This window comes from Canis lupus, chromosome 6, assembly GCF_048164855.1.
Source record: "Canis lupus baileyi chromosome 6, mCanLup2.hap1, whole genome shotgun sequence".
In the NCBI taxonomy this organism is placed as follows: Eukaryota; Metazoa; Chordata; class Mammalia; order Carnivora; family Canidae; genus Canis; species Canis lupus.
Window position 1 is genome coordinate 69,420,434 of NC_132843.1, and position 23,752 is coordinate 69,444,185.

The 23,752-nt window shown below is 42.1% G+C and overlaps 1 protein-coding gene across 6 annotated transcripts in view; it reads right to left on the bottom strand.

The window, feature by feature from the left end:
* Positions 1–1,546: 1,546 nt before the first annotated feature.
* PROX1 (prospero homeobox 1) overlaps positions 1,547–23,752 on the bottom strand; it is a 53,323-nt gene continuing 31,117 nt past the window's right edge. For 4 of the 6 annotated variants that reach the window (XM_072831077.1, XM_072831078.1, XM_072831079.1 and 1 more), the window contains one exon: positions 1,547–7,219. In XM_072831077.1, coding sequence (XP_072687178.1) covers positions 7,031–7,219 — 189 coding nt within the window. In that variant the 3' untranslated portion in view covers positions 1,547–7,030. The remainder of the gene's footprint in view (positions 7,220–23,752) is intronic. The other 2 variants (XM_072831081.1, XM_072831082.1) reach the window with 1 other exon arrangement.

Consider the following 23,752-nt stretch of genomic DNA (forward strand, 5'->3'; position numbering starts at 1 on the left):
TTATTATTTATAATAATAAATTTATAATAATTTATTTATTAAATAAACTAATGTATTTAATAATTTGTAAACAAAGACACTCTTCCTCTTCCACCTGCTTTTGGAAGGAGGAAGGCATTTGAAGTAGTATAATGACTCTTCTATCTTCTTGTATTTATTTAAAACTCATCTGCAAAGTGTCTTTGTTTCCTCCAATCAGAGAATAAATATTTTGGCATAGAGAGACGCACGCTCTTTTGCCCAATTAAGTTAGGAGGACTGGAATTTAAATTTGTGCCATTGATACAAAAATAACTTTAAATGGAAAAATACTGTTATTATTTAATAGTTTTGTTATTGCATTGATTCTAAGCATCTTTGCATGAACAGGGTCAAGATATCATTTCATCTCAGGTGAAAGCAAAAGAAATCTGAGATTAAGAAGACTCAGTCTACAGTAATATGGAAGGCAGAAAGGGAGGTGCAGCTGTGATGTATAACAGAGTTAATTTCAAGTAGGTAAAAGATTTTTGCTAATTATTCCTGCTTCTGGGGCACCTGGGTATCTCAGCCCTCAGCTTATCATGATCTCAGGGTCCTGGGATGGAATCCCATTATCAGGCTCCCTGCTCAGTGGGAAGTCTGCTGCTTCTTCTCCCTCTGCCTCTCCCCTCTGCTCCTATGTGCGTGTGCGTGGTCTCTCTCTCTCCCTCCCTCAAATAAATAAATAAATCCTTAAAAAAAATTCTTTCTGCTCCTAATTCAAGGATAAAGAAGACAGGATTTTAAACCAACGTGAAAGAGATAAAGGAAATTTTCAAAAGCCACAGGAACAGTGGTCTTAGTATCACACATGCTGCCAGTCATGTTTAAAGGAACATTCTAGAAAAGTTTTGGGAAATTTACATTAGTACTTAGTTCCAAGTCCAACCAGAGTAGAAACAATACGAGCTCCCCCTCCCCATATTTCAAGTGACCTATTTGCCACTCCTTGACTTTTGGGAACATCTCTCCTTGCTCTTAGAATCGTTAGACATTTGCAATTGTTGAATTAAATGTAGCTCACAATATTGTTTTGAGCCAAAGCTTTTATCATTTTAAAATTTTGATGGCTAAATAAAGTTCAATCGGGTAGAAGAGGTGTTTTTTTTTAATTTTATTTATTTATTCATGAGAGACACATACATACAGAGAGAGAGAGAGAGAGAGAGGCAGAGACACAAGCTGAGGGAGGAGCAGGCTCCATGCAGGGAGCCCGACGTGGGACTCGATCCCGGGTCTCCAGGATCATGCCCGGGCTGAAGGCTGAGCTAAACCACTGAGCCACTGGGGGCTGCTCGGGGAGAAAAGGTTTTAAAGAGAAATCTAACCAATTACTACAACTGTCTGAAGAAAAAAAGATCATTCCTAGGAGTTGCATGCATTTATGTTAGACTTGTGTAATTAAACATTTTAATGAAAGCAAAGCTCTATAATGGATATTGGTCACACCTTGCCTGTTGTCCTAAAATGGGACTTGGACCCAAAAGTTAAATGTTTCATTTTTTTTAATAAAATCAAACGGCACTGAGCTTGTAATGTATATTTTATTTTGCACAAGCTTGCATATATACTGCACATACATTCAGTTTAAGAGAAGATGGAAGGCACACAAGGCAATTGGACTACTGTATCCTTTAAGTGGTACAAAGCAAAAGGTAAAAGTTTGGAGAGTATACAAAAGCTTAAAACACACAAAGTAAAACCCCCTACCCACCCACCCCCCAACAACTTTTTTTCTGTTTTAAAATTTAGTAGCTGCCAAACTAAATTTTTGTACTTTTATTTTAAAATCAATTGTCTACTGCACCTTTTTTATTTTCTTTTTAATATGGACAGGGAGTCTCATTTTTTTATCATATCAATTAATATTACAGTACATCCTTGGTAATACAAAATTGTACACCTTCATCAAATAAATTAGGATAAATTAAACCAATAAATTATGCAAAGTCTTCAGAACAATAGACAACAACAAAAATCCACAATTGAAATTGCCTCTAGCTAAAAAAAAAATCAAAAATTGACTTTATCAGTTCAGTTATTGTACTATATTCAAATCAAAGGGTCTTTATTACAAAAAAAGAGCTTAATAATGCTATTTACAACATATTGCTAAATAATATAAAGGCAGTGTTTTGTCACGGTTTATACTATATACATATGAAAAATGGCTGGGACAACATTGGGAGAAGCCATGACCTTTGATTCTTGTAGGTAGCGCTGAGACCAACCCCAAATACAATTTGTTTTTCTAATTCTAATTTTGAAGTGGTAATATACAATTTGAAAATGCTTTTCCCCCCCACGTGGAGGATTAGAATAATTCTAAAACACAGAATGAATACATTTTCACAAAAGAGGGCCAGTCTGTTTGCCTTTTCTGCTTCTGTCTGTGCATTTTAGAGGGTGTCAGATTTGAGAGAGGGCTCAGTTGAAAGACTCAAAGTCCAGACGCTTCCAGATCCTGTTATATTCTTAGAAGGATAATTATAAGAAGATGCAAAGGTTAAATACCAGTTTTGATCCCAGCTCTGAATATGAACATTTTAGCTTTAGTTTTATAGATGGTTTACAACCAACGGATCTACAGAAAACAAAACTGCATTTCCTTCAACAGAACATTTAAGTGCAATGCAGTAACCGCTTACTCATATAAACCAGTTACATTCTTTTAAGGGGAGCTTTTTGAAAACAATGCTTCTTGCAATTTGCAAACACAGAGTTTGTACCAGAAGGAAACATTTGTACTATTCACACGGATGAATATTCTATAATATACATGGCAAAGAGATTTTGCTCTGTCCTCACATGTACACTGCTTTCAGGGAATCTGTAAACCACTTTCTCTTTGATGAATTTATGATTGCTTCTGAGGGACATCCTATTTTTTTGAAGCCCCCAAATCTTTAGCTTTATGACTTAGTATTAACCTGTATATGTGTGTGTGTGTGTGTGTGTGTGTGTGTGTACGTGTATGTGGTGGTGGGGGTTTCTTACTAAGTGTTTTCATGTACATAGAAAAGAAATTTCCTAAATTTACAGAAACTGCATTACCCTTGCCCTTGACATCTGATGAAAGAGACTGTTATCTTTTAAAAGTAGAGAGCAGGATTTTCAAGAATGCTTTCAACTGTCTATACAGTCACTGTAGTGTTCCTAATAAATTCAACAGATGTTGTGAGAATGTAGTTATTTATTAAAATCTCATGTCTTACGTAACAACAGCCATGAGGTTAAATATTTACATTGCTTTATAAAAGTTCCCCTCTTGCTTTAGTGTTTTTGTTTTGCTTTTTTTTTTGTTGTTTTTAACATTTTTAAAAATGATATCCACCCACTTCCCTAGCACAGCAACAAAGATTCTGCAAACATAAAACACTTGAATTAAATAATACTCGGAGGCACAAAGCAAACTTCAGGAACATGTGGGTGAACATTTTCTTAAATAATTACTACATTCTACCATCTTCCACGTTGTTTTACCATTTAATGCGAAACGTCCTCATTAAACAGCCAGAGATACAGTAAGAATTAAATGTTTTGTTGTTGCAAATAGAACATTCTTTTCACAAAACATAACAAATGTCTAAAATAGGTCCTTAAATCTAGATAGGAAAAGGTAAGCTTTCCACTTCACACGCATATATATATGTATATTTTTACATGTGTGTATATGTGTGTATGTGTCTTTACGTTCACACACCCGCACACACATATATAGCACATGGTATGAAATATTGCTTCTATACTACTTTTCATTAGGCTAAGAAAACACAAGATTTGCACCACTGTTACAAAAAATTGGCTTCTACAAGAATTTTCAAAACTCGAATGCTGCTCAAACAATTGAAGAAAAAATAATTTGCGGTATCAAACTGTTCTAAAAATTCTCTTCTTCAAAAACGTATTCTCCCGCTTTGTTTTTAAAAAGACACAAAATATGCATAGCTATCAACGTTATGTCAAACAGCCAGAAAAAAAATCTAGTGTTTATTGCAGCTGTAGTAATTGGAAATAAAGTCAAAAAGATGAAATCGAAAGCCACAGAAGGCACAAGAACAATTGTACTTGTGGGAAAAAACTGGTATTTTGAAGGATTTTTAAAAATCCCCCCGCTGGTGCATTTTAGGTCTAGGCACAGACTATCACCTCAAGTGTATATGCAAAAATAATTTAGGGTTAGCAGAAAATAAGTGGTAATGTGGTATTTCAACATGCACTTTAGACTTCCTTTTTCCTATGTAAACTGTCCCTCATCCTCCCTCCCACCTTCCTAGAAAGTTAACTTTCTCCCAGGCAGCCAATTTTCACTTGGTGAGAGTTGAGCTGAGATTTGAAAGATGGTGATTAAAAAAAAAGTAAAAAATAAAATAAAATAAAAAACAAACCAAACCAAGCCAAACCAAACCCAAAATTGTTAAGTAGGAGTTTTGAGAGACAGACTTTTGTCACTTTCCAATGCACTGGCAGGCACAAGATTTTTGTGATCGTAAAAGGGGAAAAACCACCTACACGCAGAAGTGATTGCGTTCTATTTTCAGAACAAAGAGGTGAGTTTATCCTCATGCAAGTTCTACTCGAAATAATTTCTATGCCTCAGTGAACCTTGAGTGGATATGATCACAGATAAGCACATCAACATGGGTGGTGACACACACTTTTGCTTAATTTGTCTACTTAAATTCGAAAGGCAGGGTAAAATAATACTAAAGATCCAAATGAGTCTGGAATCAATACCGAATGTGCCCCAGATCAGAAGATACTAGCAGTCTGTCTGCGTACAGGTGAATACACTCCGGTCTTGCCTTTTACCTTGCCAATGGCAACATAATGTTGATGTGAATTACTTGGAACAGCAAAGACCCACTTGCATAATGATGTGAACAATGAATTCATACTCTTTCCCATGAAGCAAGGCAAAAGAGTGTGACCACAAGTTGAGATTGCTTCCCTACTTTGTGCTGATTGGGTTTTTTTTTTTTTATTTCAATGTCATGATTACCTGAACATGTTTTTCTTTTTTTTTCTCCCTCAAGCAAGCCAGAATGAGAACAAATTGGATCTGCTGGCTCTGTGCGTGCTACGTAGGGGAGCACGAGCTGGACAATGCATTTGGCTTGTGGGTGCGGAGAGAAGCCGGTAGTGTTCAAGCCTGCGTCGCTGCCCTCTGTCCACACTGTGAGAGTCTGTGAGCCTCCCGAATGATGCAGGGCATCATAGGACTGTGCCGTTTAATTTAAAGTCAGCAGGTTTTAAGGCTTTGTGCTGACAATAATTGCCTCCATACATTCCTGTCCATCAGCAGAATTTATAAACGATGTTAAATTACCGCGATTGGGTCAGCTAGTAGTCACATGGGTCAACCTGCATTCTCCAGAGTCAAATGTAACTTTTATGAAAATTAAGGAAAAATGGTATTTGTGTTCAATATAATCTAAATACCAGGTTTGTTCCTGTGTCACTTTAAGTGTGTATCAAATGACCTAAGGGGAGGGGGGGGGTCTGGAAAAGCCTATTAGAATGAACAAGGAATTCTTACTGCATCTGCACACAAAACCCATCTGAGAAAACAAGCGTGAATGCCATATGACTTTTTAAAAGCAAGTATGGGACACTGTACACCTTTGAAAAACTGGAAAAAGAGAAAAAAGGAAGAAGAGGAGAACCATTGAAGAAAGCATAAAATAGCAGCTAGCTTTCTTATGTGTGCTGAAATTGTATCTTTTGGGTTAACCCCAACCTCTCCTATGCTGTCTCTACACTGTTCACACATTTTGGTCAGTACTAGCTTCTGAATTCGAAGAGACTTTATCAGTTGCTTTAAAATGCTGTACCTAAAATGAAGAAACACTTCATTAGACTGTCACCACTTTGAATATCCATCCGGGTAGTGTGGAATCGTATACGAAAATAGGTCATTCTTACATGTGCTCCTCTTCGGAGGTGAAGACCAAGTCAGCTAGCAGCTGTCAACAAGAGTCTAATGTAGGCAGGAGTTCTATGGTCAACTTGGGATGTCCTTTATTCCTTACTAGAGAAAGGTATTCAGAAAATAGTGTTTTTGGAAAAAAGTGTTAAATATTAAACAGACATCATAACTCTTTGAAGCACATAAACAAAGTTGAGCAAAGAGTACATTGGAAACGTATGTGCCTTTTTAATATCTGACGTAAGATAATAGAAAATTATGCCATAGGGGTTTTTCTCTATGAAAAATGACATGTACTCACTCATTATGAAGAACCAATTGTAAAATTTAGAGAGGTAATTTGAAGATCAGGTATGAGTTTCCCGCCTCATCTTGATAAAGAGTCAGTTTTGTGTAGAATTGCTCTGCCTCCGTAAGAAACTGGTACTAGTTTGGGCTACCTGCCATTTCTCTTACGGAAAGGCTTGACAGTGACTATTTTTCTATTTGAAATCTGGCCTTTTGGGGGTAACTTGTGAAAAGTGAGCCGTTCATCTGCCACTGACATTATTTTTAAACATGTAATAAAAAGCGACTTAATGGAGTTCCAACCAAACAAAATTATTTAAGTTTACGTAGTGGTTTCATTGAGTTTTCTGGCCTTCTTAGCAGTAAAAACGAGAAACACACCACCGTCTGTGGAGTGGTGCTGTGTCCCGGGTCTCCCTCTGCCAACTGCCATTTGTGATAAACCATCAATCAAGCAGAAGCATCTTTAAAATGCCTTTCCTTGCGAATAGAGATTTTACACACGTCAACATTCTTTTTTTTTCCCTGAAAATTAACCCTATTTGAAAGTCTCCAAATGTTAAGGGCCTCGGGCAAAAGTAAACTAAAGACCGATGGAAAAGAACCATCCCCTTGCAATGGAAAACCAAAGAAAATGAGTGAAAGATGATGAGGAGGAACTACCAGCTGATTTCATAACATATCCATGCCTCCCATACACATATATATGAAATCAAAATCTAGACACGTACAACTCGGACATCCAAAGGGGACTGCTACTATTCATACATTCGAAAAGAGTTGTTGAAATTTCTACTCATGAAGCAGCTCTTGTAGGCAGTTCGGGGATTTGAAAATCTCAGGGACTTCACTATCCAGCTTGCAGATGACCTTGTATATGGCCTTCTTCCAGGAAGGATCAACATCTTTGCCTGCGATAATGGCATTGAAAAACTCTCGTAATGTGATCTGCGCAACTTCCAGGAATCTCTCTGGAACCTGCTGATACAAGGAGACAATGGCATTAATAAAGTTTTCAGTTTCAAGTCTCCAGTTCTTCAAAGGAAATTGAGCTAAGTTCTTTCTTGCAGAAAGGGGCTTACATGGCACCTGCATTTGCTAAAAATGGCCGGCCTCTCTTCTCTTATGTAAAGTCGTTATATATAGTAGCATTGTAATGTAGGGTGGACAGCTTTGTGAAGTCTTAGAAAGGGCCTTGGGGAAAAAAAAAAAAAGAAAGAAAGGGCCTTGGGCAAAGGATACACGCAGACACACGGAGAAACCAGGATTCCCTTCTGAATATTCAGGTAAGAAAAGGGGACACGCTGTTGGGATTCCCCACTTCACCAAACAGGTGTATTCCAGGGACAAGTCTCTGGCTAATCTTTCAGAATTTGAATCCTATTTTCTTTGGATTTCCATTATGAAGACGAAGCATGTTCCCAAAAATAGAATAAGAAATCACTGGCCTTTGATATCAACGAAACCCCTGTAAATGAAGAAAACCTAAAATCTGTTTCCTACTCAGAGCAGCAGAAGAGTGTTGACCTGAGTGCTGAATTGTATATGAGAGTAATATGCACCATGAAGTACCCTGCATACAGACAGGGCTAAGATAATGAAATGAATGCTGAGTCCCAAAATACCAAATCTGTACTGAGTCCTAAAATTCTACCTCGGAAATTACTTTACTTTGAGATTAGGATCGCTCCATAAGAGTGATTCATGCAGCTGATGGTAACAACGAAAACTAACATTTCTGGCGTGCTTATTACGGGTCAGGCGCTGTGTTATGTACATGAATCATGCCATTCAATTCTCCCAACATCTCCATAAGGTGTCATTGTCCCCTTTTTACTGTGGGGAAAACTTGGGCTCAGAGAGATCAAGGGAATTTTTCAAAGTCCTTACATTCTAAGACCAATATCCTCCAAATATTCTTTTTATTTTTAAAAAGAGTTAATTAATGAATTTAATTTATTTTTTAAAAATATTTTATTTATTTATTCATGAGAGACACCAAGACATAGGCAGAGAGAGACCGAGACATAGGCAGAGGGAGAAGCAGGCTTCCCGCAGGGAACCGGATCCAGGACTCCATCTGGGGACCCAGGGATCACGACCTGAGCCGAAGGCAGATGTTCAACTACTAAGCCACCCAGGTGCCCCATCAATTTATTCATTTTAGAGAAAGAGAGAAAGAGACAGAATGCACGTGCTGGAGGAAGAGGGTTGGGGGGCAGAAGGAGGGGACATGTAGACTCTGTGCTCAGCAGAGGGGCTGAGTTCCCGACCTGAGCCAAAATCAAGAGTTGGATGCTCAACCGATTGAGCCACCCAGGCGCCCCTCCAAATATTCTTCTTAGAATCCCTATTTGCTTATCCTTTTCTTCCACAGCAACTATTATGTGCATGGGTGTGTGTGTGCGTGTTCTTAATTGTTTATTTAATAGTCTGACCTCTTGTCCAGGGAAAGGGGTAGCCATTGATGTACTTAGTATTCTTTGTCAGTTACTAAAGGTAAAAAAGCATGGCTTCTCTTTCCCCACACCAAGATAAAGGATTAGCAGAGCCCTTCTGTGAACTCTTAATTTTCCAAGTACACATGGACACTCAGTAGATTTCTTTTAGTAGGGTATGTATGCATTAGTAATGTTTTATTTTTATAGTAAGTGCAGATACATGAGGAAGTAAATGTACTATAGTTGTAAGTGTAGATAGATCTGTCTGCACATACACAAGAGGTGAAAAGATTTTCATCCCAGTTCACATATGCCACTTTATCAAATAAAAAGGAGGTACGGTCACGTCGAACAGATTTGATCTCTTTCTCCCCTTCGTTTCTCAATTTGTGCAATGGACCATTTTATAATGATAGTAACTATTAAAGAAAACTAAAATGATCACCAAGCATCTCTGTTTTATATATTTAAAATTGGACAAAGAAATTCACTCCTTCCAATGGTAAGTAAGTCACTTGTCTTTTGTAAAAAAAAAAAATTAGTAATTTCCTAGAAAAAGGGATCCCTGGGTGGCGCAGTGGTTTAGCGCCTGCCTTTGGCCCAGGGCGTGATCCTGGAGACCCGGGATCGAATCCCACGTCAGGCTCCCGGTGCATGGAGCCTGCTTCTCCCTCTGCCTGTGTCTCTGCCTCTCTCTCTGTGACTATCATAAATAAATAAAAATTAAAAAAAAAATTAAAAAAAAATTTCCTAGAAAAAGAAGGGACCCTATCTGGGGCCTATCAGAGTCTAGAAAAAGCAAAAAATTTGAGAAGTCCCTTCCAAAGACATATATATCATGTCCTGAGAAACTGGCCAGTTTCTCAGGACATAGCTCCCCAAAATCATCCAGACACTACCTCCTCCCCACACATCCCAGGGGCCATTCCCTGATGAGAATTCATCTAGATTTGCTGCAGAAGGTTGGTGATTTCTCCCCTAAAACTCTTGCAGATACAGGATAGGAGGGATAGGAGGAGCCTGGAGAGATTAGCTCTCCCACTCACCTCACACCAAATAAAGAGTCATTAAGCAGGCTTTCTGAGTACTCTCCCCTCTTCCCTCAAAGATAATCCTTCACATTTTATCAGCTGGGCATTATTGAGAGAGGGAATCTGGCTGGAGAACAGTAAGGCAGTACAACTACCCACTCTAACTACTTGGTTTGGGAGCTGTTAGCCAAATGCTACAGAAACATAATCATAGGCATTTATTAAAATAAACAATTCAAGAAGTGTGGTTTTCCTGGTCACTGGCACCAAAGGCATGACAAAGATCTATGTTCCTTGAACACTTGGGGAACGCAGCATGGCATGGCAGAGAGCTGTGTGGGGCACAGGGTACGGTGGCCGCTCCAGGTGAAGTCAGAGAAGAACGGAGCCCCTCCACACCAAAGGGCCCCACAGGAGGTCTGGAGTACCAGGGCCCAAAGGGAACAGAGTATTGTCTGAGATCCTCAGAGGAGAGAGATGGCATCAGCTCTAGAGTTGGGAGGGAAGCAGCGTTCCAGGATTTGCCTGAGGGCAAATGAAAGTAACTTCTCGGGGTGAGGGGGTGGTGGGTTATGCAGCTCCCATCTTTTTTTATTTTATATTTTATTTTATTTTATTTTATTATTTTATTTTATTTTATTTTATTGCAGTTCCCATCCTATTATTACCATTTGTCATGCCTGTTAATGGTTTTTAGTGGGTTTTATCTTGTTTTAAACATTCATTTCTTTTGGTGGTAATCTTGGGCCATCCTTCACCATCTTTTGTATTTGTGTCTTGTGTTGTTTAATTTTCACCTACTTCTCGCTAGCTGTAGAACTAGCTAGCAATGAACTTGCCACAAGACTTCTCTAGATAAAGAGCCACAGTTTCTATTCTGTGTATTTCGCAAACCACCCCTGCCCGCAATGATTACCTACAAAAGTTCTCTTGCCTAGTCTTTCAGAATGAGAGCTTGTTTTCTGCTTTACTCCATACTGCTCTGGAGTCCTACCTACCTTCTCCCTCAAACTTTTTTTTTTAAAGAAATTTTAAAATAATGCCCCCCCAAAAGATAGCATATGAAGAGTTGGAATCGATCTCAAAAGTCAATTTTTGTAGATAAGAAACTACGAGACTCTACAAGATGAATGAATTATGAGAACAAGAGACTCATGAGAAATAACATGTCCAGGTGTCTAAGCATTAAAGCATGCTGACTCCTTTTTAATGCATTTTCAGTAATTTCTATTTAGATAGGGCATCAAAACCTTGACAAGCTACGGATCTGTGTCTGAGAAAAACCACAGAAGAGCTGGTAACTTCAAAATCAATGTGAACAAAGGATTCCCAGGAGGAAATTTAGGTTATTGGTTTATGTTTGAGAAGGGATGAATTCTTTTTGAACAAATGAAATGGTTTGCTAATTTAGTGCTTACTTTGAGGCAATACTTCCCACAACAGATTGGGCTGGTTTAGAGCAATTGATAATGAGATCCTCTAATGCTAGAGCAATTAATCTTTTTTGGTGGCTCCAGAAAGGTAAACTGATGAGTAGCAACTGATCTTTTGAGAGAGTGCCAAGGAATTCATCCACAGGTAGAAATAGCACCCATGGGAAAAGAGACCCTCACCTTTCTGCTTTAAAACTTTCCCCAACTCCATTTAACAGAGTAAGGGGTGGAGGAGTCCTTTCTGATTTTTTTTTTTGTGGGGGAGGGACTGTCTTAGAATTCAGGCTTATGAGAATGATGTTGCCCATATTTTTCTGGACCTCTTCACACCTAATGGATTTCCAATCACTAATAAACATCTGCAGAAAATCCCTTAGTGACAAGTAATCCCTTATCTAGGTTTCTTTTAATAGAACCCAACAATCTGCAGAATGAACCCCAGAGTATCTCCTCAGCATCAGGTGGCAACAGTCAATCAAGTCCCTGGAATGCAAGACAATGCAGGCTGCTGGGAGGGGGGAGGGAAGGCCATGCCTTTGGACATGCCACAGGGAAAAAACAAAAGGCTTCCAAAGTCTCTGGCTGGAACTCTGAAGCTATTGTGGGAGCTGCTGTGCCGAGTGTTCTTCAGGAGAGGAGAATGGAAACTTTGCTTGATAAAAAGGCATCCCAATATAGGAACCTCACCCCAAATGGTCTTGCCTCTCCTTGCCTTGATATTTGGAGGAGAATATAATTGCCATGAGGTACTTGAATGCACTCATAAATTTGAAGGGGGCTGGCTATCAGCATCTACCAATTTCATCACAATCTTTTGTACTTGAGTCTCCTCAGAGCAAGCAAGGGCCTTATGGGCTTTGATAAAATGGGGAAATCGGAAGGATGTTTTCAAATCTGCTCCAGCTGTGGCTGAGTTGCGCGGGTGCGCGCACGCGTGGACACGAATACACATGCACGCACGCACACTCACGGTGTGTTGGGTGTGCGGCTGTTTTGTGGTTCTTTTTTTTTTTTTTCCCCTCAGAATGAGTGGCAAAGACACATTTTTCCCCTGTCTTCCTCCTCCTCTTCCCAGTTGCTTTACCTTCAAGGATGATTTGTTTTATTAAACTGACTGTCCCTAGCCTCTGCAGTACATAATAAAAGCCTGACATAGCAGGCTGCCTGCCTTCTGTGTCCTGCAGACACTCATCATAAGTGTCAGGACATACCAAGGTTAGTGGTCACTGGAAGTGTGCTCGCTGGCCCAAACCTTGCCAAACGCTCTTGGCAGCTGAATGAATGTCACAGAGAATAGAAGGGGAATTACAAAGGTTAAAAAGAAGACAGCCTCTCCTATTTTCTGGAGACAGAGAAGCTGATTTTTCACACCTCTGAAATATCCACAAGCTCATCCCTTGGCCTTTTGCAGGAGACCTAAACCTGGCCCCTTGCACAGTTTCCCACGGATACCTCTCCATCCTCAATCCCCTTTAAAAATTGGTCCACTGGCCTAATTTTATCAGCAAAATGATCTTTGTTGAAATGGACAGAAAACAAACCAGGCGTAGAGCTGTCTCCCCAGCCCCTCCCCAATAACCAAAGGCTCAAATGGCTTTTCGAGGTTATCAATAGGTTTCAATCTTATCAAGGGAGATCCTCTATTCAGTTCATCTCTTTAACTATTGTTTTTTCAAACTTACTTCGACAGGGAAATGTAAGAGGGGACCTGTGTATAGACAGGAGATGGAAAAGTAACAACGTGGCTACTATTTTGGTGAATTAGTTTGTGTGTGGGTTTCCTTTCTTCTTCCTCCTCCACTTTTTTTTTTAATACTATAAAAGGACAATAAAATGCTGACTGTAAGAAGACAATGTCAAGGAGAAAAGGGTACTGGTATTTTGGATACTCTTCACTGCTCGCCTTGGAGAGAGAGTTATTCTTGTCACAAACCCTTTTGTCTGCATCTGCTGACTGCTTGCCTGTAGCCAGCAGCATACTTTAACTGTTTTGTCACCTCCTAACATCACATGCATCAGCTGTTGGGCTTTTGTTACGGGTATTGTAGAACTAATCCACTGTGGCTGTTCTACTGTGCAGTAAATAAAACAGAAACGGGCTTCTCAGACAATTCTGCATGAATATTTCAGATGGCTTTACAACTCCAATTCACAAAATCAAATAAATAAATAACTCCCCCAGCCTCTCCCAGCCTCTACCCACACAGAAACAAAACCCCTCGAACTAGACCCAGATGCCTCCAAGTCAACTGGATTGGAGACACTGACTTGAGCCTTCAAGCAATTGTTTCAGTGATGTTGAAAGAAGAGTGCTCTCTAAACTCAAACGCCGTGGTGTTCATATTTACTATTAGTGTTAGACACATCTAAGTTCAAAAACTGGGTAAGCAGCTTTGAAAATCCGGAGAGTTGCTTTTCTCCTTGGGCTTTCAAAGAAACCAAAAAACCCAAAAACAAAACAAAAATGAATGTAATGCCCTCAGAAATATATAGTTAGAGTTGCCTTGTCAAATTGCTTTCACCGTTTCCATCTGCGTTTTCTTCCCTCCCACTTCTCTGAAAGGGGTCAGAGGAAGATGCTCGTGCATCTTGTTCATCCCAAGAGTCTCTTCCCAAAATGTTTCACCTGTGCAGGAGCATGAGAGTCGCACTTTGGGCTGGGGCTTTCAAAACCGAATTTGCATCATGAATTCTCTCTTACAGGGTAAACAACGCACTGATCATAAATTGCGAGGCATTCTCTAGATGACTTCTAAGTGTCTTTGGAGAAGCTAGGAAGAGAAAGGGCATCTGCTCGTGTACACGCACACACGCACATGCTCAGAGAGGTCCTAGAGAAGGAGACAAAGTTGAAGTACTTTCCCCAGCACTCATTCACCCTGGTGTGCACATGATTCCTCTAAACAAACTCTCCCATCCCCGCTGTTTGTTAAGTAAATATTGATCAAGGAGAGACCTAGCTCCTGACGGCAGTGGCACAAGCTGGGGACTTACACTGCAGACAGAGTGGACTTAAATGGATAAACTCAGATGCTTTAGTAACTCCTCAAAGAGATTATCAGATGAAAAGGCAAGAACAGATATGATATTGCTGCCCCTTTCCACCGGTGCATTCTCACTGAATTTTCCTGCCAGGCAGGGGAGGAAACCTGGAGTTATCAACTATGGTTATAAGATGCTGTTATGGAGGGTCTCCCTTGCAGCCAGGCATGCATTTACTGTGTGTGTACATCTCAGGACTAACTGGCCCAGAAAGAAGACATGGCACTGGATGCTGCACGGAGTGCATTGTGGGATTGTGTCCCAACGTCCCCGGTGGGAAAGCAAACGTGAATGTGCTTTGGAAAGCGTAACATACCACCCAAATGTAAGGGGAGGCTTTGAACCTTTAAAGAAGAGTCCGATTCCTGGGAAGTATTTCACTGTGGTTAGTAAGTGTGTGCAAAGCAGTATTTTGAGAGATGCTCTGAGTACGTCTGCTTGAGCAATGTTATTGGCTGAGTCAACAGGTTGAGAAAGTTGCTTTGTGTTTCCTAAGTTTTATTTCAGTCATTTCATGATTGTGATTTGAATCTCTGTCAGGAGCTGAAGGAAGCGCCATGTGTGCTTCCCTTGGGAAGGCCAGTTTTACAATGATCACTAGAGATTAGGTTTTGTATATTAATCACTGAGTGCCACAGTCAAAGAACGGGGTATTATACCTAAGAGTTCCCACTAAACGGCTACATGGCGTTTAAATTTTATTAGGATGCTCACACCTATGTTTGGAAGGCCTGGCAGTATCTGGGGAGCACTGGCTGCGAAGCCACTTGCCAATGCCTGCCTGGTTATACCAGAGGAAGATTCTGGTTGTGGCAGCAACCAGGCTTCGGACTAAAGCCTTTTTTACTCTGATGCTCCAAGTGGCGTTCAGTGTTTGGGCACCCTAGAGGACTGGCTCAGCATAACGCCCATGCAGTTTTAGGCCTAAGAGTGGGGCTCACTTCCTAGTTACATGTTTTGCCACTTAAATATGTGAGGAGTAAATGCTTATAGGAAGTGGCTATAGTTCAAGGCTGTCCTTAAAAAAAAAAAACAAAAAAACAATAAAACAAAAACAAATCCACCCCCCCCATGTTTCCTCTAAGCAAGGGAACACATGGCAATAACAGTCTGTGTGTATATATATATATATGTATATATATATATATATTTTTTTTTTACAAACCTTCAAAAGAACAATGTTCTGTTGAGCAAAATTCAGTAGCATTCTGTAAACATTAATTTAAGCAAATCAATACACTCAGTGAGCTAAAGCCATATTGCAAGATAAACTGGCCAGAGTGCCACTTTGTCAAATAGATTTTCGTTTTCTCGGCTAGATAAAGACAGTTTCAAAACGGGGCAAACGTGTTGCAACCAAGGTTTGAAAAGTATGTGGCCTTCAAACAGCCTGCTTGTTCCTACTGCAAAGCTGGATAAACATACTTTAAAAATGATAAGATGGCTTAGAATTGATTTGGCTTTCAGATTGTACGTATAGTAGATTTCTTGGTTGTCTCACAGGAAAAGGATAAAACAAAATCCCATGCATTCAGAAAAAAAAAAATGTACTTGGGAGAAGGGGTTAAATTGTCTTGAGAAAAGGAGCTTTGGGGGCAGTGTCAGTTGGTGCTTGACTTTAAAAAAGAAAGGAAGAAAGAAATCTTTATTCATGCTGACCTGATGGGCAACAGGCCTTCTTGCCAAAATCCAAAAGCCAAACTCTCTAGTGGGTTTGGGATCAGAGGTTTCAGCTGGTGGAAGCTGCTCGCGTTCTGTGCACACCACGCAATGTCATGTTAATGTGCGAGGGGTGGGGGTGGGGACAGAATGGGAGGGAGACCCACACACAACGGCCCCCAGGTTGCTCCCAGCCAGCCTGAAAGAGCTGCAGGGATAATTAGAAAAAGTGGCAAAAGGGAAGCATGTCTCTCCGTCTGTCGCTGCAGCAGGGACATACATTGGGCTTGTGGCAGGAAAACTTCCAAGTGAAACCGCCTGACATCCTCCAGGGCCATACCAGTCTATACAACCAGATAGGACATGGTGGAAATGGCCTAGTGGAGGAAGTGTAATAAAAAGAATGAACAGTCATGTGGAAATTGCAAAAGAGGGAGGGTAAGGATCTACCCTGAATGGACAGTGGAACTTCATGAACAAGCATCAGAGGAAGTGGACTTTGGTCCGTAGTGTGGGCAGAGAGGGGCTGCTACAGGCTGTCACCCGTTGTGTGGGTGAAGTGAAGGACAGTGAAGGAAGGACTGAGGCACGCCCTGAGTATTTTGTTTCCTCACCCGCACGGAGTCTTTCTCTTTTAAAAGTGGCTATTTAGAAAATCCAAAATTCCTACACCTCAATGAGGTTGGTAACATATGTGTTGATAGAAACATCGTGTGATGATCAAGAACTGTCCTTGGATGGGGCGTTTTGACTGTGAATAAAAAAGAATGTCTTAACATCTACTCTTCCTGTTAATAATTTGTGTATACTTTCCAAACTGTATAAACATTCCATTGGTAACTCTGTGCAGCGATATCAAGATAAATAAAACCATCTCTCCCACAGCCCCAGAGAGGGAGGTACTTAACTGGCTTGCCGGGAGTAGAATGGCAAATGTCATTATAATACACTCTGTGACAACTTAAAAATTATTTTGTGGGGCTGAAATTTGGTTCACCAAATATGATTAAAATGGCTAGTTTATTTGCTCATGCTTGGAAGTCTTGGTTGTATACGTGCCAGGAAACACAACGACTGTCATGTTATTTGTGGTGATGGAATAAAATTTCCTTCCCTCCAAAGCTCTGCACGTGTTTCAAAGAGTGACTCCAAGTTTAAACAATGAACACATAAAATTAAACAAAAAGAAAACCAGAAAAAAGGTATTAAAAGGGAAAATCTAATACTTTCCTAATCTCTTTACCCCCAGGATACATTGCAAATACTCTTGGATCTGAAAAAAAAACTGGAAGCTCTCCACTGGAATTATGCAGCTGGTAGGCTATTCAGGTAAGACCTGGATCAAGGCTATTCCACCAAAGAAACAGGGAGTTTAGGAACCTCAGGACGAGGAGAGAGTTCATGTTCTCCAAAAGGGTGAAACGATCTGAGCCAGAGGCTGGCAAACTTTTTCTGTAAAGGGCTAGATAGTAAACACACGGGCTTTGTGGGCCACATTCTGTCTCTGTTGCCCATTCTTCTTCTTGTTTACAACTTTTTAAAAATATAAAACCATTCTGAGCATGGAGTCATAAAAAACAGGCTGAGGGCCAGATCTGGCCCATAGGCCATAGTTTGCCAGCCTCTGCTCTTAGCCAAACTTGAGGGCTGAGAATGAATGCGCTTTCATTCTTCACTAACCCTGTGCGCCTCACTGGGTCACCACACTACTTGTTCTTGCAGGGTAGCTGGGATTGATTCGCCCAAATGCAACCCGCAGTGTCACGTCATTTCTCAGGTGTACCGAGGGCTGCGCATGTCGATGGGAACAGAGTGGAACCACACCCAGAGATCATCAAGGACCAGTCTTGCTTGGTCCACCAAGACTTCAGTCTTGCTCCACCTTGATGAGGAGCTTTTCCTTAGGAACTTTCCTGCCAGTAAACACTCAAATGTACGAGATGGAGGAATCTGTATTTCCTTCAAAACCCATCAAATGAATCAACTCGATATTTAGATGGAAAAATAAGCAGCGTACTGGTCACTCTGTAGCGTTAACTAACTTCCTTTCAAGGCAGCCTCATGAATTATGTGGCATCGGTATCTGAGTTCAAGACAGGCTGGGAGTGCTTAAAGTTTAACTTTTGCTACAATTACCGGGTGAGGCGGTAAAATAAATAGGGCCAAGCTTGGTGCCATTCTTGGATGGGAGATTATCCAAAAACAACAAGACATAAACTCTCCAATATTGCACGAAAGGAAGCTGGGGCACAGATAATCCACAGTTACTCCTGTTTCGTTCGAGAATGCATTACGTGATTGTTTTCTGCAGCAGGTTTATCTTCGTAATTAAGCTTTGCCTAGGCTAACATGGAAACTAGCCTGCGTGCCCTGTATTCATGCTGATAGAGCATGTGAGTGAGGAGCCCAGGGAGAAACTGTTAGGAAGTGGGGGTTCAGGCAGGACGATGAGAACAACATTACTCGTGGCGAGCACCAGAGCAGGCACTGTGAGATACGGGTGATAATCAAAAGAATGCTTCCGAGAACACCGGATCCTGGGAGAGACGGCCACTCTGCTAACAATAGAGCATGCATCCCAAATAAAATCGAGGCTGCTCTGAGAAAGGGCTGGGATTAAAGGCCTCAGTCCCATCTTTTGGTTTTCACTAAAAGATCTTTGTTCTGCTGGAGAAATTCTGTTTTGTTTCTGGAGTATTCTATTGGTCTCTCCTCCACAATTACTCTTTGCAAAAGGAAGGATGAGCTATATTTCAAAGCAACCTAAGAGCTTGGGATTGGCTCTGAAATTCCTTTTTCAAGAAAGGTAAATAGTTTGGAAGAGGGGAGAAACAGATTCCCGAATGGCCCCAGGAGACTTCGGGAGCCCTGGACCCATGCCAACACTGAATGGGACTTGAGGTATTGCCTGCGGTGGGGCATCTTAGGATGCTGTCAGGGGCATTTTAGGATGCTGTCAGGGATTGGCACTTGCAATGGCCCTGCCGGAAGGCAGTTACAGGAGTCTACATCCAGGTGATCATGTATGCCATCAGGCCACTGCAAAGGAGAAATCTTTGAAAATAGTCTCTATATTAAAAGAATGGTAGTGGCCTTGAAACCAGAGCCTTTTATCTTCTTCCACCCACTTCTGCTTCTGGCACCACACAAACCCCTACACTTGTTCTCAGTCAACATAGTACCTTTTACTAAAAGTCACTGTTAGAACCAGATTTTACTTTAAAATGCTACAATAGCCCCTTCCCCCCAAAAATACAGAAGTTGGGGGCCATGACCCTAAAAAGATGAAGACTACATATCCAAATGACTTGTGTGAGGATTTAATACCTGCCAACCACAAATGCATGAACACCCACAAAAACCCAGTGGGAAAGACTTTCATGATGGAGATTACCACATTGGGAGGCCTTAAAATAAAAGGTGGGTGACGCTTTTGCAAAAGTTGCCAGCCAAGCCTAGTCGTGAAGGTAGTTATCCGAAAAACTCCTTCTGACCCTTAGAAGAGGGGAGGTGCTGTCTATCATACAGAGGTTAACGCATAGCGCAAATGCTGGCTATCTGGGTGGAAGTGTGGCACAGTGGGATATGGGTGGGAACCGGTCTACAGACTCTCCCTCAGTTTGTGCAGTTCTGTGCCATCTCCTAGAAAACCCACTTGCACGAGGGCTTCACCGACAAATGTCCTCATGGTTTGGCTGCCCTAGCCAACACAACAGATAAAGTGAGCAGCAAGTATAATGATGCGTGCCAATTCAGTCAATAAATGTTTATGAATTTAAAAAATTAGTCTCTATAATCCCAGCAAGGGAGTTGCCACGTCTCCAAGGGCACTGTTGAGATTTAGATCTGCAAAGCGGGCCTTGGGAGAAGGCTAAAATGGGCACCCTAGAGATTTTCACTGAGATAATTAAGCCACAGCAGAGCCACAAGGGTGTCAGTGGCCCCACATGGACACCATCTGGATTCCTAGGGGCTCCACAATCACTGCTTAAAGCTGTGCATCATGCCTGGGATTTATTTAAAGAATGCAGAATGTCTTTATTCTAGAATCACAGAATTTCAGAGATAGAACACAGCTCTGTGTTTAATCTTATCACTTCACAGGTGAGCAAAGGACAGCCGGACAAGGCAGGTGTTGCCAGAGGCAGACCCTTCCATCCGGTGCTCCCTCACCCTCATTGCTGCCCTTCTCATCTGGAACCCACGACTCCAGAATCCTGGAGCCGTTCCAGGTTGGTGTCACCTTTACAGCCACACCTGGGGCAGGAGGAATCACTTTCTCTTTTTCAAACCAGTTTTGCATTGACTCTTTGTCCCAATTCTGATGAGAAGTCCCTGTTTGCTCATTTGTTTGTTTGCCTATTTAGGGTCAGCAGGAAATGGTGCAATAGTTAAGGTACTGATAACAGCAACATGGTAACTTTTACTCGGCTCTATGGATTAATAAAAGCAAAGGCTTATACAGCACTAACTTTGTACTACTAAGTTCACTTAATTCTCAAGACAACTCTGTGAGGTAGTTGCTATTATTTTCCCCATTTCGTAGACGAGGAAATTGAGGCACAGGAAGCGTAAGACACTTGCCAAGGTTTCAATGCTAGGAAGTGGCAAAGCTGGGATCTGACCCCCAGAACCAGTTCCAGAATCCATGCTCTTAGGCTCTGCATTATTATTAGTTCAGGACCTGACATTGCAAAGACTCCCCAAAGGATTTCCTTCTTAGGATTTCAAGGTTGTGCTTTCATATGAAATAACACCTACTCATAAGTGAAGAACATTTTCTTTCCTGCCCGAGAATAATTTAGAGACCAGAGCTTTCTCGCCTTCCTTATCATGGTTACAGACTCAAGCCCAAGACTAAGGCCATGTCTTCGTGATATTAAATATTCTGATACTTTATCTACAAAGACCCTAAAAACATCCGGACAGCATGGTGGATCTGCCCATTTTTTATTTGGCTGGTTGTGCCCTGTAGACACATTCAGATTTGTCAGAATACTGGCCAAGAGTCACAGAAATTGGTCTCCTGGGATCATTTTTAACCAAAAAGTGTTCCTGAGATATTACTCAAGAAATCCAACTTCTGAGGATAAACTTTTGGGACAAACAAAACAAATCTCACTGGGTGTGCGTGAGAGAGGTACAATCACCAAACTGGTGTGGCTGCCCACAGCTGGAATTCTGTGCCATGGTCTAGTAATTGCGACCGTCCCTCGCGAGGGCACAGTCATGCCGGAAGCGCATTACAGAGGGCAGCGGAAATGATCAGGGGCAGCCCACTTACTGTATGAGATTAGACTTTTAAAAAGGATTAGAGCCCCTTAATCTGGAGAGATGAAGATTAAGAGGGAGGAATGATCAAAGTCTATAAAATCAGAAAGGAAATGGAGAATATGGCCACAGTCCTGTTCACAAATCCCAGGATATTATACCAAGGGAGATCCCTTTGGAGTTCCAGGGAAATCACTTTAAGAGCCATAAAAAGAAGATACAATTTTCACAGCAGGTAATAAATTTAGAGAATTATTATCTTGAGGAGTGGTATACTCTGAGAAGGCAGTCAGATTTAAAAAAGGTTTAAATAAACCCATGGGTGATAAAACCGTAATGAGCTAATAATAGAAGGCTGGGAATGTTGCGGCGACATCCTAAGTTTTTCGAAAATGATTCCACGAATGACACGTACCAGCCTCTCCCGACAGGCTTCCTGCCCGGGGCCGGGTAGCCTACTGATCTGACCACCTCTCCTTCCACTCTGCCAGCCAGGTCGGTCCTAAGATTCGGAATGGGGCTCGGTGACTGGAAAGCATAGGGGCCTGGCACAATAGGACAACTCATTCCTTGCAGGGAGTTTCCTTTATTCCTTACCAATGTCTCTGTCCTAGGGTCTGCCCGTGATGCCCATAAACATATGAACTTAATCCTTAAAAACGAAGAATCTGTGTTTGACTCAAAGATAGGGACGTTTCAAACATCTGTGGCAGCGACTGGGAGATAAAAACTGGTTAACCTCTCCACTGGCGAGGCTACTCAGAGTATGCTAACACAGACCAATTAATTCAAATTTAAGGGGAAATTAAACATCCCAATTATGGAGCACCCATCACAGCCCAAGACATTAAACTCTGAAATTTACTGCAGTTAATGGAGAAACCAGCACACCTTAACAAAAGCTGTGGTTCTGTGAAATACACGGAATAAAACTTAAGGGAAATGTTTTAGCTCCTTCCTAAAAGAGCCAAGTGTTAATCTAAATATCTAATAGTAGGTCTTGGGGGGGAGGGGGTGGGCACGGAGAGGGGTTAGGGCTGCAGGAGGCAGGGGACTTGGGTCAGGGGTCGAGTGGAGATGAAGATCCCATTCAGAGAAAAAGAACCCTTAGACTGACCATGACATGCACAGTGAAGCCTGAAGAATCTTTTCCATATTCGTATTTTCCGCTCTTTTCCGAAAACTGGTAAAGTGTGGCAAAGCGTCGGAAGCAAATAAAGGAGCCACGGAGAGGAGAGGAGTGGCGTGGATGAGAAAGGCACCGTCCCACAGGCGGTATCTAGCAGCTTCCAGTCCCCACCCCATCTACCCCATCTACCGTCGTAAACTGGGAGCAGGCCCTTGGTATCTATTCCAACCGCAAGTTTTGAAAATGTTAGTCCTCGTGGTGGGGAGCCTCAAAGTCACAACCCATCCGGGGAGCGGAAGAGCAGGAAGGCGGCAAGTGGTGGGGGACGGGTTCAGGGGTAGAGTCCCCCCGTTTCTCACTGTAGACTCGGGAGTGATCTGGGCAAAAAAACCGGGACATCTGGAGTTGAGAAGTCGAGGGAAATGGGGGAAGAACCGGGAAGATGAATACATGATCATCAGCCACACAAAAGAACGGAGCGAAAAGAAGCCGGGATTTGGGCCCTGGCGTCTGGCAAGGAGGCCGGCAGCAGGGCTAATGAAGCATTTGTGGTGTGGGACGTGTGCCAGCGCAACAAAGAAGATGTGCTTGGGCTCTGCAGATGTGCCAGGGCCCCCAGAGCAAAATAATGACATAATCACCATCAGTGTCACAGACCAGACTGTACACAAGGTGACAGGGGAGGGGGGGAGGACTCGCCATGGCCCGCGGCGGCGGCTGCCCCGAGGCCTGGGACGCAGGCCCAGCTACCTGCCTCTGCCTCCAGCTGCGTCTTCAGTCCTAAGGTGAGGCTTTGTCCCCACCACCGGTGGCTGGGGCTCAGCTGACCCGAGTTACTCCTGAGGCGGGGGCAGGAATCTGACAAGCCGATGAGAGCTTTAGACTGGCGTGGAAAAGGCTGACTAAAGAGAAGCCAAGGGAGGAAATGGAAATGGAAGGAGTTTGGAGACAAACTCCCTCTGTCTTCTTTCAAGTTCCGTGCTCAAACTTTTCAGGAACCTGGCCCTGGCCATCCCACCTGAGCATCAATACTGATCCCGGATGGCAGCGGTTCATGCTAGAAAGAGAAGGCAGGGAAAAATCTGGGGGATCTTGAGGAGGGGGTGGAGGGGAGTGGGGGGGAGCGGATGGTCCCCCCTCGGCGCGAGGGTGCCAAGCAGCAGGCAGGCCGGGGGAGGCGGCCCCTGCCCATCTGGAACGAGGAGGTCTCGCAGAGGGCCCTGCACCTGCCCGCGGCTCCGGCTCGCTAAGGTGGGTGTGTTAGTACAGCTGTCTGGCTTTTAAGTGACTTTTGTCGGTTTGAAAGTGAAAGTCTGTTTGAGGAGCTGCAAGAACAATAGCCCAGAGCCCGGAAGAAGAGCTCGCAGCACAAAGGACTCCCGACTACACTCGTGTCCCTTTTCATTGCTTCTGATGAAAGATTCATAAGAATAACTTTAATTTTTTATGACCCCCTTTTTTGGTATGACTATATTAGTTGTGTCAACTTCCATGCACAGGTTCTCTTT